Consider the following 15169-nt stretch of genomic DNA (forward strand, 5'->3'; position numbering starts at 1 on the left):
ATTGGACAAACTAAATAACACCAGTGGAATTGATATCTTAGTGTCCTATTTACTTTATAGGTTCAAGATTACGATGAAGGAATGAAGGAAGAAGATGATGAAAGCATAAGATCATCTGTTAATAATAAGGTTAGCCAATTTCTTTAACCTTGTCACATCTTTGAACTATTTGTCTCCCCACTTTTGCAGGTGTTAGTGCTGTTACACTATATTTGGTTCCTTTGTTTTCTGTTTGCTAAAACTTTGTCACATAATACTGTGCTCTTATTGACAGGATGCACCTGCTTCCAGTTCTGGTGTGGGGAAATCAATTTCACAAACTGATATTGACGGCCGGTAATTGCCCTTCAGTGTGAATTTTTCACCTTCCTAAACGTAACTAGTGGTTTCGTTTAAAACTTGTGTAGTTCCCATGTTTAACATTTCAAATTTACTGCCTCCTTCAATTAGTGTAATTGCATTCTTGGACAAGAGGATTGATGCAGTTTATAACTGCAGGTATTGTTGTAGGTGGAATTGATCCTGCTACATTTGACATTCATTACTCAGATAGTAGTTTCAAAGATTTTTTCTTTAAACTTCCTTAAAGTTTGACAAAGACTCATGATTCCATCTTATTTGTTTTTGGAATGCATAGTCTAATATCTATTGGTAGATATCCTAAATACCCCCATTTAGTACACATTGCATTGCAATAGATTGTGAAAATTGGAATCCGTCCTCCCATTGTTTTGGTGAATGAAAATGTACAAAAGAAGGGGGTCTTTGTGGTAGAGTGATTACTTTCTTATGAAAATCAAAGAAAGCTAAAAATATTTTAGTTCATTTCAAATATATGTTCTGTGATTCTGAAGGGGTCCTTCGCTATTAAGAAAGTTAATTTACATTGTGGTTATCAGTGCAATTTTCTTTGAATGAGAAAATTGAGGATGTTAAGGTTCTTGCCTTAGATTTCTGAAAAACCAAAATATCTCGCAAGGTCTTGCAAGTTCTTGAACAATGGTCAAAGCTTGGTTTCTCTTGTGATCCCCACCAAGAATATTGTAATAATATTCTCAGCGAGGCAAAATAAGGGCTGTGGCACTTTTCATGTGAACAGTGTTTTGGCCATCTAATTGTCGTACTTTGATCTGCGTCAAAGACCCATAATATACTGAATGGGTTTGCATGTCAGCTACTTCATAATTCAAATTTCAACTGCACTGAAAAACTTCAAGTGATTTCCATGGTGTAGAGACTTCTGTTTTGGAAAACTAATTTGTTTGGTCTTTTCTTATCAAACTTAGCATCTAATTTTTAAAAAGAAAGAAATTTTTTTGGAGATCCAAAGTATAGAATATGCAACAGATACATCTCCTGTCTAAAAGCAGGTTGTTACTCTTCCAACTAATAATCGATATTGGGATAATTTAATGGATAAGGTCATAAATTTGTTGTCCAAAATTGAGCGTTCAGAGCATTTTATGACACTAGTAAGTACCACATGCCATGCATGTGAGTATTTGCTGATTTTTCAAATAATTGTAGTTGTGTTGATTGCTTGGTGTTATCCACGAATCAGGTGATGAAGTTTACAGGGTCTACCCGTCCGGCATCTCTTTCGGGGAGACACACGACTTGGTTTTATTTGGTAGTGGTGTTTTCGTGTAATTTTTTTCTTATGAGGTTTATTTTAATATAATTAGTTCTAATGGGAAGTGAGACGGTTGGATCCTAAGCATGAATATCAAGAGGAATTTAATTTGGGTTTCAGTGGAGAGGATCAATTACAAGTAATACTAAAGTACAAATAATTATGTATTTTTTTCTTGTAAATAAATGATTGGATTTATTGGTAGTGCCATAGTGGTTTTTTCTTTTCTTTTTTTTCTTTTTTCTTTTTTTTTTTTTTATTTATTATTATTTTTTGGCTTTTGGTGTGTTTTTTTTCTTTCTTGGATGACAGTTGTTTTTAATAGATTTAACTCTATTGGGAATTGAGACCGTTGGAATCTATGCAAAAATGTCGATAAGCACTTAATTTGGGTTTTAGCGGAGAGTATTAATTGTAGGTATGAATTAGACACCATTGGTTTGAAGAATTTGAAGTGGGGTGAAAAGAAGTTGACTTTTCCACAAAATTCCAAAATCTAGGTTTGTTTGTTTAGATGAGGTGGAATAATGGGGAGACAATCCTCCATGATTTAGGGATTTTGTTTGCTTATGTGGTAGAGCACTTTTCCCACCCCATCTCTTTTATAAGTCCTACCTTTTAGGTGGGACTTTGTGTGAAAGTAAGAGAAATGAAAAATAAACACTATTTTATTTGTCATGAGACTTGCATTTTCAACTTTTCCACAAAATCCTTTCCTTTTCTTTCCTGTTCCCCCACCACACTACCAGTGGGTCGGACATGTCTATTTTTCCTACCCCTTTTTCTCTTGCAAACAAACAAAGGGTTAGTGAATCAATAAAATAGCATTCTAGCCTTCTTTGAGGCATCGATGACAGTAAAGTGTTTGCATTCCATCATGAATCGTTGACATAGTCTTTGAATATATTATCCTCTTATAATTTCCTTTTGTGACTATTCTTTTTAGTTTTTTATTTGATTCAAGCCATGCTCTCCAGAGTTTAGGAGTTAGTGGATAAATAGGATACCCTTCCTATTCCGTCTATCACCCATTGATGACGGTTATGACTTCTTCATTCCCTTTTGAGTCAACAGTTTAAGTTGTATGTTAGAAAAACATGTTTAAATTTTCTGAAGCTATTTGAACTAAGGATCTGGCATGCCATATGTAAGACCTCTTTCCTTTGAAACCCCCCTCCAAAAAAAAAAAAATGTAAGACCTTCTCCTGAGACTTTTTCGAGCATCTTATCTGTCTGATGTTGTATCAATTTACTCGTAGGACAACGGACAACCTCTACCTGTCGAGTTAAAAATGCGTTAAATTTGAAACGGCTGTGAATTGGATTGCTGTTATAATGTGTCTTCTAGTTGGGGAGTTCATTTCATATGATATGTCATCATTGACTTGAACATTTCCCATGGGTAGATTTAGTTGTTGTGCCACCTGGATATGTTACGAAATATGAACTACGTGTTTATCTGACTTAAGTGGTGCCTTAATATTTACAATTTGCTTGATGTCTGCCTGTGTAAAGTCAGTGGTGAACATAAATCTTAAAATGCTTAACCCGATCCTCTTTTTTGTTTAAAGAACAAAGCGAAAAAAGAAGAAAAAAAAAACTGCCATATATGATCACTGGAGTCTGGATGACCAACTGCTTTGTTAAGTCTGACCAATATTCTTCTCATGCAGAGAAAGGATAAATGGTGTGGAATTATCACGGCCTGAGACCTCAAAAGAAAACGGAGAAGCTTCACAAAGTGATAGAGTTGATCGTGTGCTAGAAGAGAACACTGAAGCAATTGAGAAAGAGGGATCAGGCAATGAGCCAATATCTTCCACCTCAGAGAAGAACATTTCTCAAGCCCATTCTAAAAGTCAAATGGGCAGCCTCCGCCAGTCTCAAAGTGGGCCACTGCTGACTGCAGCTGTGTTAAATCAATCAGAAAGGCGTGCTAATGAAAGGTTCACCTTGGTCACTATTCTTTTGTATTTTTGTTTTCCTATACTATGCTATAATTGTTTGAACTACCAGAAATTTTAAAATTCTATGATTCAGTTGAAAATCTGTCTTGATCCAACAGTCTACAGTAGCTATTTAATGTAGTTCTAGATTGGTAGGAGACCAACTAGAAGCCAAAAATCAGGATCTTCTATGAACAGGGTGGTTCGGATAGGTAAAAAAATTAGGGTTCAAGGGAAGTTAGGGTTTGATGATGGGATTCAGGTTAATTGATATTTGGAGTTTTCCAGTGAAAGTCTTGCTAAGTTTAATGGAGTAAAGCTGGAATGGATCAGCATCCCAAATTAGGGTTAGGTTAAGGGTTGGGCTTTTGGAAATAGAAGGGCAAAGGAATACAGGGTTTAGGATGGTCAAATGGGGATGTAGCTAGATCAAATTTTGGGAGGGAAGTAATTCCATCAAGAAATGGGAGGGTTTTGATGGCTGATATGCTCTGTGATGACTTTAGGGTTTGGGAAATAGCTTCCAAGATGGGGGGAATTCTAGGGTATTTTCTATGCCTCGAATTCTTGTACCCATTTTTGAAGAATAACCCCGCACTGACATACTTTGGTGGGCGACTTGAATGACCTAGTTGGATTACTATTTATATACCGTACCTTCTCTTGTAAAGTCATTGTGAAATTCGGAATTTTTGACTTAGAATTTTAGGTGAGATTTTGTACGCTGTTTTGGGTGTTTTGAGAGATCTGCATTTTGTAATCTCCTTCCATACATAGTGAATGTTACTTCAACTTCGTCTGTGGACATAGCACATCACCTTGATATATGAACCATGTTAAATATTTGTGGTGTCAGTTTGTATCCGTTCTTGTTCGTTCCCAGTATTCGTCTAACCTAGGGATGGTTAGAAGGAGGTTGAATGGGGTTGGGATTATCGCTGATGAATTCTAGGGTTTGGGAATAGTTTCAAAGATAGGGGAAATTTTAGGTTTACGGCTGCGGAGGATTAGAAGGTAGAATGAGTTTGGGATAAGAGTATCTACGCAGCAGATTCTTTGAATGTAAACTTGAAAAAAGACTGAATCTTGCATGAAGAATTCTAATGAGAGCTTCAAAAAGCCACCCAGGCTTCACAACCACAAGGTGTCAATTGATCAAACACAAATTCTTTCAAGCAAATCCACTCAGACTTTCCACCACAAGGTATCTATTGGGTCAAGCACCAATGCCACCAGGCTTGATCAAACACAGGACAAGAATCTTCAATGGAGAAGAACAGAAAAAGCCGGCGTTCAGCGCTCGTGCCTTTGCAATCTTACATAGAAGACTCAAAAGTAGACTTCTGAATTGAAAAGGGAAGACTCAAAAGTAGACTTCTAACCCAATCCTTAACCTATCCAGTAACATAAGCTAACTATGAAAGTGAAATAGCAAAAGTAACAGACACAAAATATGGCTTCACGTATAGAATCCTAATCCAGCCTTGCTAACAATTTCATTGAAATTACCCAAAATAGCTTAAAATTACCATGTAAAGAAAAAAACTAATTATTTAACCTTCTCATCCATGGTTAAGGCCCATAAAAGTAGTGTATTACGTTTAAAACCCATGGGATTAAACACCCAATATGTTTATAATACAATGGTTGATTCCTTTAGTACACTCATCTCTTTCTCATTTCTGAATTTCACTTGACCTACTATTGTAGCTGAACCATTCAGTTGGATGTATCTCTATACACAGTATCAACCCCATCAATCTGTCATCTATTCCTGAGTACCTTTCTAACGGGAAGCTGATATGCAGGTCTTAGTTTCATACTGGGAGGTAAAGATAGGGGGTGTTTAAATTCCTATATTAGGTTGATCTAAACCTATTGCAATTCAAAATTTGGGGCTGTGGTTTGGATTGAGCTCCAGTAAGAAGGGGGGGGGGTGTGCAACCAATCCAGGCAAAACTGATGGATAGAATGAAAGATATGAAAATTGGGTCTTTCTTGGAGAAACTGGTGTTGCCAATTCTAGGTTTTCAGCGATGGATCATGGCTGTAACTCATATCCTGCTGTGGGGGTAAAACCAGTCGAATATGTAAGGATTCTGATGGGTGCTTGGTTGGAATTGAATGATGAATGGTTTGTATGATTTGGGCTTCTCTTTGGGTTCTGGAAAATAGGAACAGAATATTGGGAGTTTTGGTGTAGGGATTGGCCTCCGGGGAAAAAGTGGGAAGGTTTGTTAGCGAGATCTATGGGTGAAATTTGGATCTGTAGGTTTCTTAGTGATAGGGTTTGTTTAGGGGGATCAAGAAAAAAAGCAAAATGAACGGAAAAGAAGGGGTATCTAGGGTGCTGGATCTCCTTAACAAGTAGTATACTTCCCAAGGCTGCAACTTGAATGGCAGATCAGAGTTAAAGGCAGATTCCACAGTCAAGAGAAACTTGGACTTTAAGCACCTAGCACCACAAGCTTCCTCCCTTGACTCTAAACCAACACAGAGATCCAGAGATTGGGTTTCAACAACCAGGCACCATGTTACTAGACTCCAAACATCAGCAGGTTCTCACACAGAGGATGCAACACCCAAGAAATGACAAAGCTAATGTTTGAGTATCAGAACTGCCTATTCTTCCTAATAGGTGGAGGTATAAATAATGGAGCCTAACAGGCTGGAAGAAAAGTCCTCCTAAACAAGTCCTAATAAGCCAACTATGATATGAAAAGACTTAGCCATGTGAAATAGGTGTCAATTATATTACTGGTCAATCATGAAAACCTGATGGACAGTATAGGACAAGTGCCTTTTGTTCTGTCCAATTTGTTCTTTTTACATTGATTTGTATCCGTTATCGTATGTTTATCATTGATATTGTTGTTAGGTTTGAAAATGAGAATCAAATAGCTAGCGAGAAAGTCAAACGTGAAGTAAGGAAGGCTCCTAGTTTTAGTGGTCCGCTGATGCTACCAAACCGCGCGTCGGCAAACAGCTTCTCAGCTCCCATAAGATCTTCAGGTGGTTTCTCATTTTCAGGTTTATTTTGGATAATTTTTGCCAGGTTTACTAATGTTGTTCCCTTGCATTTATAATTTTTGCTCAAAGCTTTCACTAATCCAACGAGGACTTTTTTAATTATGCAACCTACCTGGTGCTTATCATTATTTTCTTCCAGGATTCAGAGATTCTATAGATGAGAAAACAAAGGCAAATGTGGTACAAATAAAAGGCCGATTCTCTGTGACATCTGAAACTGTGGACCTTGTAAAGGTAATTTCCCATTGTAATGATATCTTTGTCCTCATGTGATTTTGGTTACTGAGTTGTTTTGTATGTAGGATATTCCATTATGTACAGTTTCGCGAAGGTCTGTGCAGGTTGGCAACCAATCTTTTTGACATTATTCACCCCAGCCCCTCTTAAGGAGTTGTAGTGGTTTATATGGCACTTCCTTTATTTATAATTTTGGGTTTCAGGAATCACCTCTAAAGAAATCTGCTAGTGTTGGTGAATGGTTGATTGACTCCAAACTTCTGGTTAGCATACTTGCTCCACTCTCATTTTTAGTGTGTATTTTGGTTTTATTGTTAAATTTCCAATACCCCTCTTGGTATGACATGTCAAAAAATGTGAATAACATGATAGCATCTAGTAAATAAGCACAAGACCAGTGGGAAACTGTGTTTAAGTATCACCTGAATTTTGAAATATTGATGATGAGTTGTTGAAGAAATAGCTGCAGAAGTGCATGTTCATCATCTATATTTGGATTACTGACGGAGAAACCAATGAAAAATCCTATATGAAACTGTCAACCCAAGCACGCTCCCTGAAACACAGTTTCTTAGATGATGATTTTCATTCTGCTGAATAGCCAAGTTATATGTCATAAAATCTCTCTGCTTTTATTCGAAAATCCTTCCTTTCCTGCGATGATGTTATAAAGCTCTATTACTCCACAAGAAATAAGAACCAGTATTTTCAAGTGTTGTTACCTCTTGATAGAGACACTGACTTCCAAAGCTCCTTTCTACTGAATTATCAAGCCTCACCAATTCTGGCCTACTTGAAATTGCCCGGTTCACTACAGGATCCTAGTTTATCGGCTCCTAGTTGATCTCGTATCTACCTAAGATTACATCAGGAATGTCTCTCAATTATGAGAAACAAAGATTAAAAAATGCATACATTGTTGAAAAGAAGAATTCAATATATTATCTCCTAATGGGGATATCTGAATACAGGTTTTAGTTGTTCATTTTTTTTAATGGAAAGAGGATTTTGTTTTCTTTTTCTTTTGGATGAATAGAGGATGTTTGTTAGCTTCTGTAATAATGCATGTCATGTATTGTTCTTATTTTCTTAGCATCCCCTTGCATATGTAACTTAGTGGTTATATGTTCTTTTTCATTTTTCTAGCCACCCAAGGAAGTAAGCAACAGTCAACCACCCAAAGAAGTGAGCAACAATGTAATACCTGCATCAGCTCTCTTGCCTCAACTCCAAAATCTTTTTCAGCAGACCACATTCCAACAGGTAAAAGGATCATTTAGTTTTCTTTCTGATACTGACTGAATTTGATTCATGTAATTTTTTTTCCCCTTGAACTTGATTTTCTGCAATCCTTGTTTGAATATTGTATTGGTTGTTACAGGGTCTTATTTTGAATTTGTTGAATAGTTTTCAACAAACTGAAGCAATAGATGGTGAGTGATATGTTTAACTTGCTGTAGTACCTTTTAATAACTTGTCATAACATTGGACAAGTTTGATTGAAAAACTAAATTTATGTTTCAGCTATTCAAAGTGGAAAGTTTCCACCGCAACCTCAAAACTCAGAGATTGATGTAAGTATCAATTAGCATGCACTTTTCAATTGTTCTGACTGCAGCCATGAACTGTGCGTAGATGACGAAGTGCAGATGACTTTTTTTTAGGAGGAACTGTAGTTGATTTAATGCTTGAGTGAACCTAAAAATGTGTTGCAATTATATATATATAGCAGCGGTGTAGCATCAGATCCCAAAGAAAATTAAGTTGGAGAAAAGGGATTTTCAGTCCCTGCCTTGTCACTCGGCCATGCCACCAAAATAATATATATAGATTCATGAAAAGTTAAGGCAGTAGGATCTTTACCAAGTACATGACCTAGTCTGATGAGCATTAGGACCTGTAGACAAGATTTTGTGGGAAATCCGCATGGAGAACACTTCATCATTCCATGTTGACATCTATTAAGTCTAGTCCATCGTCATCTGGAGATAATTTTTAGATGATTTGTAGAAAGTCTAGAGACAAATTTCATTTCTTCATAATGATGCGTTAAAACTTTCATTAACCTTTTCTTTTTGCTTTAGATTTTTTACCAAAACTTGGAAAGAGGGGAAAGAGGGTGGGGAGAGGACGTGGAGAAATAGGAGGGCCCCCCACTACACAAAGCCACCAGCATGAAGTGGCTAGGCTAAGAGAGTGAAAAAGAGAGACATCTAAACCCCAAGAAACAACAATGTGCCTGATTCCTTGAAGGATTACTTAGAGAGTCATCAAAAAGCATGCAAAGCCTCGAGCTGACAAGCCTGACATAAAAAAAGATGGTTTTCCAAATCGAATGAAAAGAGTAGAAGTTGGAAGTTGATCTTTGAAGATTCCTCTCCTTCCAAATGTGCAGGATAACAGCCCCAGACATGGGTGAGGCAATGGGAGTAATAAAGTATACATGGAAGGCAATAGTGGAGAGCAGGGAAATTTTAGGAATGACCAAGGAGTAGACTGAACAGGCACCAACAGTGTTCAAAAGGGCAACAGATTTGTGCCAGATATCATGCTAGAGGGAAATGGAGTACCCATTATCAATCATAGTTCTTACTTCTTAGGGCTAAGGGGCTGTGGAAGGGTGAGACAGACCAGATGAAGTCATTTTCTAAGAGTGAAGAGTATATACAAACAATTAGTCATGCTTAGTGGAGATTTTCCAAATTGCTTGAGGAATGAGGATACCTACAGTATTGAGCCCCTGCTCTTGCGAAGACTAAGGCCTCCTTCACATTTAGGGAGATAGATGGAAACCCAGGCTACCCAGCTAATCTTTTCTTGGGAGAATATAAAGTATATAACAAGCCAAAGGGGGCAGGAAATTTTGATTTTTTTTCTCCCCCTTCTCTCTTTATGTTTGGGGGGGGGGGAATTATCACACCTAGACTGAGCAGCTTTCGAGTTAGCAAGGAAGAATCTAAGCCCTTAGGTAATGACAATGAGTATGTTCCTTGGGGAGTCTACAAGGGGTTATCGTGCAAGGAGAGTTTGGAAAACCCAGCTATTGGATGGAGTTTGGGACATGGTTTTCCTTTCTAGAGTAATGCACAAAAAGAGATAGCATGACTGTAATGGTGGATATGGGGAGCCTGTAGATTCCATGCCAATAACCAATAAATATAGGGGGTACTGACTTGATCGGCGCAATCCTGTCAGCATAGGATAAAGTAGACTCTTCCATAGTCGAAGCCTTTTGTGATAAGATCCAGCATAGCGGTTCAGTGATGGCCAGTCAGCATACCAGGGATAATTGGAAGACACAGATATTTAAATGGCAGAGAACCCAGGTGAAGGCCAAGGCAGAGAAGAGTATAAAAGATTGTATTGGCCCTCAGTTTTATCTTCTTTGAAGGGATTTTTGTTCACCTTCAACTTCTCAGAAAGCCATTGTAAGATGAGATTGAAGAGGTTGCTAGTTCCTACATAGTTTTCCTTTTTTAAACACTAGAGGTTGGCCATTAGATTCTCTATTACTCATTCTCGTATTTCCTGTGGTCTTGATTGCTTATCTTACTTCCTAACTAAGAGCAGGAAAAGGGCAGATGTTCACTTAAAATCAAGACATTTTCTTGGATGCTGATCCTCAAGAGCAGCAGCAAATCATTCTTGCTTCTGGTTTCCACAGAGGGAGTTCAAGGGCAAATCAGTTTGGCAATAATGTTGATGGATGTATCAGTTATTCTTTGTGTTTGCTAGTTGACAGGGGTGATCATAATTGCCTGAATCCTGTACTTTGGCTAAGATTAAAGATCCATTCATAAGATCTAAATATCAGCCTATGTGGGATGTTAGCTTCCAATTTTCTCTATAAGCTCAGAAGCATAATAGAACTGTTCAATCTTTCCCTTTTATCTTAGCTTTTTTAGTTTATAATTTCTTTTAAGTCTAAATTGCAAGTGTCTTCCTTTATTGTGGGATTCGAGGGTGAGACAAGCTTGGAATAAAGGTTAAAGGATGAAGAGAGAGTGCATACCAGAGGCCACTGATCAAACTTTTTCATGATTTCCTTATTGACAGGCTGAAACAGCTGCTTCTGAAAGGGAGCGCTTATTGCTGGGGAAGATTTCAGAGCTGGAAGCTAGGTAGGCTTCATTTTGTTAAAAGGGTGACTTGAGTCTTCACTTATGCATTTCGTTCTCTCTTTCTGTGGTACTTTGCTTACTTTGTTCTCCAAATGGATCAAGAATACGAATTACTGACACAAGTGATTCTTACCTTTTTTCCTCAAGGGAAAGGAGTAACATTTTCTTTGCTATTTAATTTTCCTTTGCTTTGATGTAGGATGGTTAATCTTACTGATGAACTAGCTGAGGCAAAGTTGAAACACCATCATGTAAGTGGATTAACAAAGGATTTTTTTTATTTTTTTTTGGTGGGGGGGGGGGTTGTGAAAGATCTTCTGCGTAGAAAGCTGTTGCATGAGTTTGTAAGAATTTTAACTTCAATAGATCAAGGGACTGTTTATTTGCAAGAGAAAAAAAGATAGAAATGTGGGACCCACTGGTCATGGGTGAGGGAACGTGAAAGGAAAGGAAGAAGTGAGGGAAAACATGGAATATATGGGTCCCACAAGTTTATTTAAGTTTTCCACAGTATCCCACCCAAAATGGTTGGGGACTTTTAAGCATGGGGTGGGAAAAGTTAAGTGATAGAAGCAGACAAGTTTGCTTGCTCATTTTCCCACCCCAAACAATCTGAGCTTTTGTAATTTCATTGAAAACAGTACATTTCTCCCACCCTTCTTGCCTAACCCATTTTATTCCAGCAAACAAACGGTCTGCATGTGTTCGCTGACATGAAATCATATGACCGAGCACCCATTCTGTTATATTGATCCAGTTGTGAAATAAGTAATGGGGGAGAGTGTGACAATGATGGTCAATTGGAATTACAATTGGGTCAAGAAAAGGGAGGAGGTGCTTGTGGAGGTGTGATATGTAGGTGCATTCCATTAAAACTAAGGGTAATAAGCATGGTATTTGAGACCTTAATGATTTTTGGAGCTCAATTTTGGGAGATAAAAGGAAACTCTCAATTTTGAGTACCTGAGATGAGGAAGTTTAGATGGATCAGCGGTGACACTGGGAATTAGAGTGCCTCTTACTTCAGATAAAAATTTAGCTTAAGCTCTACCAGGCCAGGCCCAAATTTGGGCTCATTCATGGTTTATGAGCATCAGAGATTCAGATTGTTATCGTATGATTAGCATTGAGAATTAGATCTCTCAAGTTGGGTTAGTACACATTGGGCGTTGGTTTTGTAATGATGGGCCTCTTTTTGACGGGCTCAACCTTGGGTTTAACAAATACCATAGTTGGAACTAAATAACAAATTTTCTTTTCATCCCTATTGGATTGATTTGTTTACCATTTTCCAGTTGCAGCAGCAGCTAAGTGTTGCACATAATCAAGAAGAAAGGAGCATGGTGGAGGAAAGGGACAGCTTAAAAGTTGGAAAATTCAGAACCATGATATAGAGATTTCCATGTATCCAGGTAATCTAGTCCATGTTTGGAGTCTCCTTGTTGCAAAATGAAAAGGGAAAGGAAAATGAAATTGGCATACTAAGGAAAAAACTAAATTATTGTAGTTGTATTCAGGTAATCTAGTCCATATTTGGAGTCTCCTTGTTGCAAAATGAAGAAGGAAAGCAAAATGAAATTGGCATACTAAAGAAAAAACTAAATTATTGTAGTTTTGATTGTGTGCTGCACTTGTAATCTCTTTTTCCCTTTTTAAATCGGATGTTGTTACAAGGTGAATTTATTTGGAATGTTCAGAGTTATTTACACAACTGTTACTGCCTACAATTACGGAAGTTTCTATTTATGTCAACCCCATTTCTATTCTGACCAGAACAGCAACAATTAAATATTTTATGCATAGACTATATTCGTTGTATTAACTGGTGGCTGTTCATTAGCAGCACTTGCAGCGAGCAGCAGAAGCAGGTCCTTCATCTTCAGGAATTTTCGGTGGATGATCACAGCCTTGGTAGGTGAAATAGTTAAGAATAAGAAGCATCTAGCATTCATACACCGGTTTAAATTCATCTGGATGGAGTGGAAGTGATGGGGATTTCTGTGGTCATCACAGCCTTCGTAGGTGAAGAATAGTAAGAATAAGAAGCCTCTGGTGTCTGTGCACTGCTTTATATTCATCTGGATGGAGTGGAACTTTGGAAGTGAGGTCTTCCATGACAATGCGCTATAGCCTGATTTATTGAATGGAAGACTATTTGTGAAGAGATCCCAGATAAAAAGTGCAGGTGTTGTGGTAGTTGTGGTGTGGTTGATGCTGTACCTAAGATCCCATATTAGTTATATCTCAAGATTTAAGGTGGCACAACAAAGTGTATATCCGCCATTGGTTGTCTTTCTATACGGCTGTAAAGAAAAAGCCCATTGTAGAAGAAGTGGTCACAATCATTCTCATTCCATCTGAAGTACTTCGTTTCGGTCAGTTTGATTCAGTGTAAAATTATTGGGAGAGAGAACTTTGTCTGTATTTTTATTTCTTTTTTCTTTTTTATTTAAGACAAAAGTCAGAAAATTTTATGGTTGAATCATATTTTTCAGGTTCGCATGAAATTTTTTTATGGTGGAATCTTGTAATTCTCAATAGCTTGACAACAATTTTTCTAGCCTTTGATGGAGCTTTTGGGGTAACCCTCCTCAACATTGGAAAAAAGGGTATGAGATTTACGTGGCCAATGAATATGGACTCCCATAAATAGATGGTTATTGGTTTGAGATTTTTCCCTTTCGTTAATGAGGATTGTCTTTCTACCCAGAAGGGGGGAAAAAGAGAAAAGAAAGAAAGAAAAGGGAATGAGATGGTCTCTTATTCCAATCGTAATGGTATTTCTAATCTTTTTAATGGTGAACTGGAGAAACCCTCCTCAACACAACCTACGTTGATACACTTAGGACAATCTAACATCCTCTTAGATCAGGATGGGCTTCTGGGTTGTTTTTTCAAGGTTACTTTTTCTATAGGCTAGTGTCTTCTGACACTGAGGTTAAGGCCTTTCTTTTCCTTTTTTTTCATAGTAAAGAGATCATAGGTATTTTAATAACTTGGACTTTCTACTGGTTCTTGCATTGATTTTGGTTTTTTTTTTATTAAATAAATATAAATTTATTTAATGAAAGAGCTATTAGAAGCAATGGCATCAGTGTTATAATGATACAGAAGCTAATAATTGGATGTATGTCAAACTTTTGTAATCTCTAAATTTAGACAATAAGTCTGTCAAAGAGTTAGAATCTTTTGGAGTAAAGTAGAAGAATTAATGTATTGATTGATTTTGATTTTAGATGTATCAAATCAACATTGAAGATATTAATTATTTAGTTATCTTAATTGTGTAAGTTGATTCATCTCCAAAGAAAATAGATAAATGAAGGAAGAAAAAGTAATACTTCAAAGAATAAAGATGAAATATATATATATATATATATATATATATATATATATATATATATATATATATATATATATATATATATATATTTAACTAGTAAGTTTACAAGTGCAAATGCACGTGGTGATATCTATTTGAATATTAATTTTGTATAATGAACTATGCAAAATTTACTTTAAACATATTTTCAAAGTTAAATTTAGATGAGCTTAATGTTTTTAAGGATCAATTTATATTACCATTAAGTGTACTTTGATTATTAGTAATTGTCTTTATATTAGTCATTAGATTTTTTTTTCTTCTAATGCAGAATTTCAACACCTTGCTAGATGTTGAAATTCACCTTGTTAGATGTTGAAATTCTGGTGTGCATGACTGGATTCCTCCATGTTGCTAGATCTTGAGGTTAATCGTTGATAGCTAGTAGATGACCATAAATTTTTTGAATTTCGAATAACATATTTTTTTAATATATTAATAAAGAATATTTTGTTAATGTTTTATCATTATTACATTTATTAAGCGGTATTCAAACGATGCTTGATTGATTTTGATTAGTTTCTTCTGCTTCAATTAATAATTCCTAATTTTTAGGAGAAATTCTTCCCATTCCTTAGGCTTGTTGTTAATAATTATTATTATTTTTTTGAATGAGCGGTATTCTAATTTTTAGATGCTTGATTTTGATTAATTTCTTCTTCTTCAATTAATATTTCCTAGTTTTTAGGAGAAACTTTTCCTATTCCTTAGGCTTGTTGTTAATAATTCACATAAATTGTAATTTTTCCGAATTTCTAATTTGATTCATTAAAAAAACTTGTTTATGAAGTGGCATGCTAATTTTTTCATCTCATTTTTT

At 36.4% G+C, this 15169-nt stretch overlaps 1 protein-coding gene across 3 annotated transcripts in view; it reads left to right on the forward strand.

Moving 5' to 3' along the window:
• Positions 1–13820, forward strand: part of LOC149030334 (uncharacterized) — a 34487-nt gene extending 20667 nt beyond the window's left edge. The window contains exons 10-23 of one of the 3 annotated variants that reach the window (XM_089142619.1): positions 61–129; positions 275–336; positions 3307–3579; positions 6458–6609; positions 6749–6843; positions 6912–6950; positions 7050–7109; positions 7993–8109; positions 8228–8279; positions 8371–8420; positions 10903–10967; positions 11167–11218; positions 12263–12379; positions 12808–13820. In XM_089142619.1, coding sequence (XP_088998745.1) covers positions 61–129; positions 275–336; positions 3307–3579; positions 6458–6609; positions 6749–6843; positions 6912–6950; positions 7050–7109; positions 7993–8109; positions 8228–8279; positions 8371–8420; positions 10903–10967; positions 11167–11218; positions 12263–12361 — 1185 coding nt within the window. In that variant the 3' untranslated portion in view covers positions 12362–12379; positions 12808–13820. The remainder of the gene's footprint in view (positions 1–60; positions 130–274; positions 337–3306; positions 3580–6457; positions 6610–6748; positions 6844–6911; positions 6951–7049; positions 7110–7992; positions 8110–8227; positions 8280–8370; positions 8421–10902; positions 10968–11166; positions 11219–12262; positions 12380–12807) is intronic. The other 2 variants (XM_089142618.1, XM_089142620.1) reach the window with 2 other exon arrangements.
• Positions 13821–15169: the final 1349 nt, after the last annotated feature.

Source organism: Hakea prostrata, chromosome 1, assembly GCF_041222555.1.
Source record: "Hakea prostrata isolate BN-2017 chromosome 1, UWA_Hpros_2, whole genome shotgun sequence".
Classification (NCBI taxonomy): domain Eukaryota; kingdom Viridiplantae; phylum Streptophyta; class Magnoliopsida; order Proteales; family Proteaceae; genus Hakea; species Hakea prostrata.